Source organism: Mya arenaria, chromosome 2 (assembly GCF_026914265.1).
Source record: "Mya arenaria isolate MELC-2E11 chromosome 2, ASM2691426v1".
Classification (NCBI taxonomy): Eukaryota; Metazoa; Mollusca; class Bivalvia; order Myida; family Myidae; genus Mya; species Mya arenaria.
Window position 1 is genome coordinate 15873891 of NC_069123.1, and position 10850 is coordinate 15884740.

Genomic DNA, 10850 nt, shown 5'->3' on the forward strand with positions numbered 1-10850 from the left:
ATCGATCTTACAGGTATACACTACACTGAAACGGGAGTTTATCTTTACAACAGCATATTTTTATACAACTTTGCTTTATTTCAACTATGAGAATATATACAGTGTGTGTGTTTATTTGCTTAAACTACAATTGCAATTGGTTTATTATTTTCTAGAAATTTACAAATTAAATTAATGCATGATGTTTTTCATCATAGGATGCCTTTGAAATTAAATGCCCCGACGGTATCGATATACACTTGTCTATTTGTCAATGCAATTAAAAGCATTTTTCAGCTGTTTACTGGTTGCATACTTAACGTGCTACCGTGTTTCATATACCTCCTTTAAGGGTTTATGAACATTATGTTCGGGGAGTATATAAACTATTTATGAACAGACCTATTGTAATGCCGTTACACACAATATTCTGATCTATATGTCGTAACGATTTCAGACAAATTTAAGAAATTAAAGCACATTACTGCGTATATGTATAACACCGCTTGTTTATGTTTCATTGCTATGTATGTATTGGCTAAATTAAAAAAAAAATGATAATGATTGCCCAATAGTGCTTGTGGAACTATGATTCAAAATATTAAATAGCGTACGACTTTTACCAATTTGTATTGAAAACGCATTCAAGGATAAAAGTAACTCTATGTTATTGACGATTACAATGACTATGGTTGAATGAGTATTAAAATACATTAAAGATCGCCCACTTTGTACTGTTAAATCCATAATTCATTTTGAAAAGTGTTTTGATAATATCAAACGCAGTAAATAAGACATTTGAAAAAAAGAAGAACGCTTTAATAACAATTCATATGATAAAAAAATCTAAATGCACATAAATGCAATAAACAGTAGTGAAATATTAAAAAACAAAACATGATAAAGCACACTAAACATTATTAAAAGTACCATTTCAAGTACAAAAATGCTGTTTTTTTATCGATACTTCTTTACGGAATCTATGTTGTATGCGCGACTAAAAGCAATGGATGTGCAATTGAAATACATGTGGTATACTATATGCCAGATTACATTTTCACATTGCAAATGACATGTTTCAGAACATTCTGATAGAGTTTGTACAAACTTGTAAACCAAGATGTATTTACACCTTGTGATAGTGGGCTTTTTGGTATGAAACATTTTAAACATTGGAACAAGAAATGACATGTACATTTACAGATATGCTCGAGTCTCTCAAACATACCCTACTTTATAAAATTGTACAACAATCTATCTCCTTTTTTCCCGTTTGAGCAGGCCTATACTGTGTATTATCATGATTTATCTCCCTTCGTGTTGAGTAGTCAGATATGGGAGTAGGGTAGTGATATGTATGCGAAGTCGAAAACCTTTCATGTTCACGAAGATATGATCTATTCAGTAAGGGCGTGTGTATGTCACTCGATGGACGTGAGTTTGATGTATACTGTTGGTTCATAACCGGTTCAGATACGGGACTGGTGTAGCCATATATGGCAGGTGTAGTCTTTGGTCGAACTGTACAAGGTGTCGAATTCCTTTCATGTTCACGAAGATATGATCTATTCAGTAAGGGCGTGTGTATGTTACTCGATGGACGTGAGTTTGATGTATACTGTTGGTTTATAACCGGTTTGGGTTTGGGTTTCAGATGCCACCTTCCACCAGGATTTCCGCGCACGTGTACTGAGTCGCCGCTATTAAGTGCCGTCATCTTCCCCGCGGGTATGTGGTCAGTGGTGTGGACGGGTACAGTTTTGCATTTTCCAAGACGTTCAAGCTGTCGAAAGACCCACAATCGGCGATTGTCGGAAGTTATCCATCTTCCGTTCTTTTTCATGACAGATATCGTCGGGATAGAATGAATACTGCACCTAAAAAACAAAGATGAGTATATGAGTAGTGTCTATGAAGTTAAAGGTGTTCCACTACCACAACTGATTACAAACTGAAAGATATACGTGTTTTACATAAGATGTGAAACAAGTGTGGCGGGCATACATGAGATGTGAGACTACGAGTGACTTCCTATCACTTCGACAATTGAAATTTTAAGAGACCCTGTTAGGCAAAAAATGAATCCCCCCCCCCCCGCTTCTGAGGTAAGGATTTAGACAACTATTGAGAGTTTTTTTCCAATCTGAAAGGTTTCCGCCAGCCCTTTCCATTGAGACAAAATATTGCTTAATGAATTGTGCCGTTTAGAAAAACCGGACTCTCGATATATTTCTACTTTCTAGTAATGTTTTGTTTTTATTATTATTATTATTTATTATTATTATTAGTAGTAGTAGTATTAAGAAATAAGGCTCTGCCATCGACGGGCTCTCGCAGTAATGCACCCGGATGTGTACATTTTTTTTTTAAAGAGTTTCACTTGTTCGTTACTCTAATTCATACTGGTCACAATTTGGGTATGGCCATAATTACGATGCTACAATATATAAATATGCAGTTATGATACAGCATAATTAAAAATGCAATTCTAAGAGGAAACACACACTACTCGTGGGACTGCAAAAATGACGATAGGAAATCTTCACCTTCGACAAAAAAATCTGTATATATTTTAAAGTGCTTTATGTTTTATGCCATTGCGACTGCCCACCATCCACCCTTTTAACACATCGACTGTATATAAACATATGAGTAATACGTTTGAAAGAGTTGTATCCCCTGTAAATAAACGTATTCGTATGTACGACACGCATGTCAATGGATATAGATTCTGAATATAAATCGCAATAGAACAGCGCGCCGGTTTGATGAATTTTTGTTTTAAAAAATGAAGCACTTTAAAATATATACAGATTCTTTTGTCGAAACATTGTTTCTTACGATGGATACCGAGTTAAATTTGACAGCAATTTTCATAAAATACGGTCTTTCTACTTTATGAGACTATTATGTACACCAAACAAGGCAAACATAAATTTTGAGCAATAAACCTTTACCTACTTACTAAATAATGCATTTATGAAAAATATTAATTACTAATTAACAAGATTGTCGCCGTGTATTTAATAGCTGAAAACGCAAAAAATATTAAATGATTGGTGAATGCTAAAAGATTTATTGATAAGATACCGTGTTTTCTGGACCTTTCTTTCAAATTAAACTCGGTATCCTTCATAAAAACCATTGTTTTTGACATTTATTCATCCCTTTTGATATGTTTAAACAATTGTATTAATTGTGGTAAATCTTATATTGGAGTATATCTATCTAACTTCGTAATTACAGAACTGGATGTAACTGATGTTTTAGAAAACCTTAATGTTAACAAAGCTATAGGCCCAGACGGAATTAGTCCCAAAATTATGAAAGCTACATCAAAAAGCGGTATGCCTTCCCCTGTGTTTCTTATTTAACAAGTCTTTGATAAAAAGAAAATATCTCGAGTATTGAAAAACTACTAATGCTATGCCTCGTTTTAAAAAGGGTGCACCGGGCGAACCTTCTAACTATAGACCGATCTCCTTAATAAGCTGTGTTGGTAAAGTCATGGAAAGAATTATGTTTAGAAATATTTATAACCATCTTAATGGTAATGACTTAATATTTAAAAAGCAATCTGGCTTTTTACCAGGTCATTAGACTCAATATCAGCTAGATGACATTTATAACCAAATTTGTAAACTTATGATGACAAAGAATCAACATGTATTGTATTTTGCGACATATCCAAGGACTTTGACAGAGTGTGGCACAAAGGTCTCATTTTCAAACTAAAGCAATACGGTATAAATGGAAATTTATTGGATTGGCAAACAGATTACTTAAAAAGCCGAAACCAAATGGTCTTCGTGCTAAATCATCCTTTTCAGAATCAAGAGTGTTAGAAGGTGGTATCCCTAAAGGATCCGTGTTAGGGCCTCTACTTTTTCTTATCTATGTAAATGACATAGCAGATGCTCTACTAAGCATAACTCGTCTTTTCGCAGTCGACAGTTCTTTAGCTGTTTCCTCCCGTGACGTAAATATGATAGAAGACACAATAAACCACGATCATAATTCAATCTTAGCATGGTCTAAACAATGGTTGGTTAACTTTAATCCCGCTAAAATAGAAGCAATGTTTCTGACATATTGTCAAAGAAATAGTCCCAAACTTCTTTTCGTTGTTCAGTTTGTTGATCACCACAAGCATCTCCGCTTAACAATCAGTAACGATGGGTCATGGCACCAACATATCCCTAATATCATCGCAACAGCGTCAACAATTCTTGGAACAATAAAAATGATGAAATTCAAACTACACAGAAAAACACTTAATCACATATACTTATCATACCTCCGTCCGCATTTAGAATACGGATCACTTCTATGGGATAATTGTGCCCAATTCGAAAAAAGATACTCTAGACAAAATTCAATATGAGGCTGCTCGCGTAGGTACCGGTCTTACACGATCCGTATCAATACGCAATCTACTAAAAGAAATTGGCTGGGTGTCCCTTACGGATAGAAGAACAATTCAAAAGCTGCCATTAGTATATAAATACACCTTATCTCGAGCAATTGTAAGTGTGCAAGCTTTTAGTAACTACACGTACTATTTACGAAACTCTGAAAACTTTCAAACATTACATAGAAGAACTCAAATTTTTGCACAGCCTATACTTTCATCCGCATTGAGGATGTGGAACGATCTTGACAACTCCATAAAAAATGCAGTATCATTGCCCACGTTTAAAGGTAAAATGAAATCTATGTATACTGTCCCCAAAGTCCCTACATTCTATATCGAAGGCGAAAGATCCACTTCAGTCCATCATGCTCGAATGCGTAACAATTGCAGCAACTTAAATTCTGATCTTTACAATAATCATATCACAATGTCTCCTAACTGTGTTTGTGGTGCTGAAATCGAAGATGCTGAACACTTTCTTTTCAAATGTAGTCGTTTTACTACACAAAGGCGTCAGTTATTCCTTCAGACTAGGCAATATCACCCACCGAATGCCTATAAATTGTTACACGGCTACAGTTATCTAAGTAACGAACAGAATACATATATTTTTCAAAGAGTGCATTCATGTATTGTTGCATCTAAAAGATTTAAGACAACTGAAGTTCAATAGGATGCCTGTCTACTAAACACTTGTAGGATTAGCCCAAGTTGACTTGGCGACAACGGATTCGTTTCAGATACTCTCTCTCTCTCTCTCTCTCTTTCCCTCTCCCTCTCTCTCTCTCTCTCTCTCTCTCTCTTCCGCTTATCTATTTCTTAAACCAGTTTCGAACTAAAAAATATGTAACCATTAAAAGTTACTTTTGTATTCACATGCAAATAGACATTGTCATAACTTTTCAATTCTAACGTTAGTCTGACACATTTCGGGGAGGGCCATTTTCTAATGTTGTCATAACTTGTGACCCAACCCAATTCTACAATAATATTGTTTGTCGAAAATATGTATACCACGTGTGTTTATTATTTACAATAAAATACGATTAAACTATATTGGAGTGAGAGTGCATCTTTAAAATATAGTGTTATACGGACTGATCAACTTTTTACATACAAAGAGTAGACAGTCACATGTATGTAAGGCAGGGGCGTAGCCAGCGTTACGCACTTACGCACGTGCGTAACATTAATTTGAAAAAAATGAAAACAATATAAAAATGGCCAAAAATGGCATCAAAATCGAGGGCTAAGCTATGTATTGACATCAATATAAAGCCTTAAAGGGAAGATCAGCTATAGAAAGCACTGTTTCTCAGTGCTTGATAGCTTACAGAACCTAAAATATCACTTGGTAACTACAGTCGGCGGCCTCGAACCTGAACCCCCTACGGTTACAGGGATATCCCCTCCCACACCCTCCTACATTTGTCCGTAACATTCAGTACAGCCTGGCTACGCCCCTGTAAGGTATAATATTACACATTGCAGGCCAAAGATGCCATAGAATGGTTTTACGCAGTATACAGCTACTTGAAATGTCAATGCAATGGTTTTACACAATTCATAATACATAGTTATAACAGCTTAAAGGCCCACACTCTGTTTTCACCAGAATATATTTTCCTGTGTAAGGGCAACCTAAGAAATAAATGGCTGGTAGCAATGTCTACTCTGGTTGACATACTTCTTAATAACAGATGGTCTTTCTGGCTTAACACATCGTCAAAATGGACTACTTCGTTCAAATTACCAAAGTATTATCAAACAATGTACAGAACTAAGTACATAAACAATTGGTTTTCTTATTCAGAATATTCAGATATATTTTACATAAATAATGATAATAAAATCAATACTGGAGCTAACTTTTAAGTTAAAACTTCATTTCAGTTAAAGGTATTTTGTCACAAATAACCAATAGTGATCGTTTTAATTGAGTTTTAACACTCAAACTATAGGTTTGTTTTAGTTCAGGTGTAACAACTTAATCAAACATTATAATTCGAGATGTTGCTTTTATGGCCTCGCCCTTTTGTTCAATTCTATAATATGATCTCTCCATTTTATTAGTTTGTGGAATACAACTTAATCTTGACTTAAATTTCATGGTAGTGATTTATGTTCAACTGAAATCCGGTTATTCAAGATACAACTTGTTTAACAGGCTGTCAAACATAAAAAACAAACTAAAATACATTAATATATGTTATAACTTCTCTTTCAAGTTAAATTGCTCGGGTGACGGATGAAGCGTTTTACTGTGTGCAAATTTCTAAAATGAGATTCGAAGCAAACATTTTAATTTGTCTAAATATTCACATTATTTTTACTTGCCAGTCTATTTATACTTGCCTGTATATTTAAGGAATGAATTGCGGGGTTGATGTCATCATCGGGGTATGAACGCAATTGGGCTGGAGGACTCCACGCGTACTTTCATATTGGCGCTATTGTAATGGTGCACCATTATTGTATACATGCCAACTGGTAGAAGATTTCAATACACCACCCGCCAAACGTTTTAGTTTCAATCTCTAGTAAACTTTAATAATCAGCCATGCTGTTAGTTGACAGGCGTTGACACACCTTTTCGGTCATCCTTTAAGATCACAATTTCTCAAACAGCCATGGTGTCGACCCGCACAAGCAGCATCCATTTTTTCAGTCACAACTTCGCCCTCAGACACCTCTCCTGCACCATCCGCGCGTCAGTCTTTTTAGCTATATACTTTCTGTCACATAAACACGGTGTTGAATGGCAAAAGGGGACACCCTCCCCGTCAACGTAAACGTTGAAGGGAAAGTGTGCCCGGTATGAACGGCAGAACATCAGCACGATGCCCCAACCAACCAAGCATCCGGCGGTCAGTCCCACACTCACACACAAACACTACACCGTCCATCTTTTTAGATACAATATCTCACACAAGACAATGTGGAAGGAAAGGGACGCTCCTCCCGCAAATATATTTTAGCATATTTTCCCTACAGAGCATCGATGTTGCATGGCAGGAGGGGCACCACGCCACACCATTCTCGTACGTACGTTTAGTTCCAATCTATCAGTCAGCCATGCTGATTGTTGACATGTGTTCCCATTATTAGACTTTTTAAGTCACAATCTCTCAATTAGTCTGGTCAACCATTTCATCTTTTCAGTCACTATAAGTTAATTTCCCACCCGAGCAGTCTCTCATTCAGTCATAGGATGCAAAAAAAAATAAGAACGGGATTATTTTTATCAAATTCATGACCATCCCAACTGTCAAAATGACAGAATATAATACATAATTAGTTAAGTTATATTCTTAGAAATTTATTGAAATGTCATTTTTTTTTTTTGTTATTTTTTTTTTAAACAATATCAAAGGACTGAAGGGCCATATAAAAAAGGTTATTTTTTAAAACAATATCAAAAGGACTGAATGGCCATATTTTAGTGATCAAGCTATGTGACGGACAGCTGTGATTTATTGTATACGTTACTCGCAAATACGAACGAATACCCAAATGAAATAACATGTTTTATACATGGCATACATTTTAATGTAAATAATACCTGTTTTCACAAATCGCATCCAAACTTTCTCCAATGAGGTGGTAACTATGCCGACATCTTTTGCCAAAAACATTGTTAATGGAATCCTGCGAGAAATAAATTTCTGAAGGTTTTAACTCCATGCTGTATCTCGTGTACTTCTATAATATAGAATTGTCCATACACTAGCTGATATTATTATTTTTTTAAAACGGTAAGTCCACAGACGATTATATTTAACAAGTTCAAATTCATGTTTTAACAATGTTTCCTTCAACACAACCTTATTGAAAATTGAATGAAAGCTTTACAGTATTATCGCATAATAAAGTTTGTCTGATGACGAGTTAAACATGATACATTCGTTTTCTGAAATTCTCTATCGTAACCATATTCGTATTTTCAGAAAATCTGAAAATAGATACCTACTTACGTTTCGTTGTAAAAAATGAACGTTTTAAATCTTAGGAAAGAATAATAGCTACAGTTCAATTTCAACTTTATTTCTGTAATAATTCTTTCAATATAATTTCAAATATGAATTAAACGAATAGAATATTAATTATTTGAACACTTGAACGTACGGCAATGTAATTATACGGTCTGGAAGGCAAGACCGTCCCATCTGATGTACATGTAGCTAAAGTTGCATCGAATAAACAAACATAATTATTATAAAAAGACTGCACGTAACAAATTGAATCTAAAAATAGAATTTGAAGACGCGTTACTCCCTTTAGGCACTTTAGGCACGTGCCTACACATTTTTCTCAAAAATGAAAAAAATAATAATAATAAAAAAATGCAATAAAAATTGAATGGTGGGGGGGGGGGGGGGTCGAAGTAGTGGAGTAACCAAACTTCCAAGCAACCAAGAAAGTCAGATCAAAGTTTTTTGAGCGCTTGATTTTAAATTGTAACCACTTGACATGCTAATTATGTATTATGTACTGTCATTAAATTTGCATGGAAGCATTACTATGACACGTTTCATTTTCATGACGTTTAACCAACGTAGACAAGTTCTTCCAATCGGTCATACCAGATGTAAACGTGTTTAAACGTCTTTTCACGGCCATCAGTCCCCCAAAACAGGCAACAGTTCACACAATAAACCGCATCCTTTGACTTAGAATACCGCAACCATTTGTTTTCCAATAGCTATTTACCATTTAGTTTTCTGTTACTGTTTAAGTGTTAAACATAATTTTAGAATAATGGTTTCGGACGGACGCGCGTACAGACAGACGAAAGTAAAAAAAATATCACCAACTGGTTACGAATGTAATATGAGTGGCGAAAATATATTTTTTTGCTTGATCGAGTCTAATCGAGGTCGCTCGTGTGGTAGGCAAACACTATACCACTACAGCACAGTCGGATAACCAACATATGAGTTGTTAAACTAATACATATTAATTTAACACATTTGTTTCGTAAGTAAAACAATTAAAAAAATATTTTTCAAAATTGAAAAAAATAGCTGCATTTGCACACAATGATGAAATTCTGTCGGAGCACAAAGCTAGAGCACAATATAATGCCAAGTACACTTCCTCTGACATCAAAAACGAACTCATAGACATTTGCGCTGAACAGGTCAAGGAAAGGATTCTTAGCGACAGTCGGAACTGTCCATACTTTGCAACAATTGTAGAAGAAGCTACCGACAAATCAACGAGAGAACAGTTGTCACTCTGTGTCAAATTTGTTGACAAGAAGGGTACATACAGCAAGAGAGGAAAATTTGGGCTTCGTTTAGTGTGCCTCTGTCAAAGGAATTGAACTTTGAGCCAATATTTTGTCATTCTCATGCCTTAAAAGTTCGAGCGCAGTGTTACGATGGGGCATCAAACATTTCGGGGAAATATTGAAGAGTTCATGATCTTGTTCGTGAATGATCATCGCATGCTAATAACGCACACTGCAAAGCTCATTGCCTGAATCTCGCGTTGGTTCACAGCTCCAATATTCCTTGTGCTCGAACAATGATGTCAACTGTCCAGGGCATAAGTTTTATGTTCGATTACTCTGCAATACAGCTAGCAGCTTTCGTGGACTATTATAAGAAGAACTTGAAAACGCATTACGGCGACTACTATGCATTTGTCTAAATAAACATATTGTTGGTGGGCGGACTGTTTTAATCAATACCTTAGATTTTTACATGTTTTATAGTAGATACACACCAGTTTTAATTTAACTAATTATTTTCACACAATTGTATTTGTTTAATGTCGCATATACCTGTCTTAAGTATATTTCGTGTGTTTTATGAAACTGTATTCATGTTGATTTTATATTGGTTTACATTACTGTGTAAAACGCCATTGGGTATATTTATAAAATTAGGCGTTTAATCAAATAAACAAGTTTTAAGTTTCAAGTTAAAGCTGCACTCTCACAGATATACCATTTTTACAACTTTTTTATTTTTTGTCTTGGAAAGAGCAATTTTTTGCATAAATATCTGCAAACCAATGATATTAGTTTGCTGACAAAAAATCAGATCGTAGTTTTTCATATTTCTGTTCGAAAATTTATTTTTTATGCCTTACTAACGGTTTGAGAAAAATGCATAAAACATCATTTTTTTAACTTAAATATGAAAATCTGCAATCTAATTTTGTCAGCAATCGTATATAAGTGGTTGCCATGGATTTTCGAAAATATTGGCTCGTTCCAAGACAAAAAATAAAAAAAAGTTGTCAAAACGTTCAATCTGTGAGAGTGCAGCTTTAAACTGCACCCTCACAGATTTACCGTTTTGACAACTCTTTTGTTTTTGTTTTGGAAAGTGCATTTTTTGCGTAAATATCTGAAAACCAGTGATATTAGACTGCTGACAAAAAATCAGATCGTAGATTCTCATATTTCTGTTCGAAAATTAATGTTTTATGGCTTAAACCGTTACTA

The 10850-nt window shown here is 34.9% G+C and overlaps 1 protein-coding gene across 1 annotated transcript; it reads right to left on the minus strand.

Annotated features, from left to right (window-relative positions):
- Positions 1-782: 782 nt before the first annotated feature.
- Positions 783-8259, minus strand: LOC128221152 (uncharacterized). Its single transcript, XM_052929614.1, has 2 exons — positions 7956-8259; positions 783-1856 (listed from the first exon to the last, which is right to left on the minus strand). Exons 1-2 carry the CDS (start codon positions 8075-8077, stop codon positions 1214-1216), a joined length of 765 nt encoding a protein of 254 aa, XP_052785574.1. The 5' UTR covers positions 8078-8259; the 3' UTR covers positions 783-1213.
- Between the last annotated feature and the right edge of the window lie 2591 nt (positions 8260-10850).

Coding starts and splice junctions, on each gene's coding strand:
- LOC128221152 (XM_052929614.1), bottom strand. CDS start 8,077: ATGGAGTTAAAACCTTCAGAAATTTATTTCTCGCAGGATTCCATTAAC. Junction 1,857..7,955: donor GATGCGATTTGTGAAAACAG/GTATTATTTACA, acceptor TTTGTTTTTTAG/GTGCAGTATTCATTCTATCC.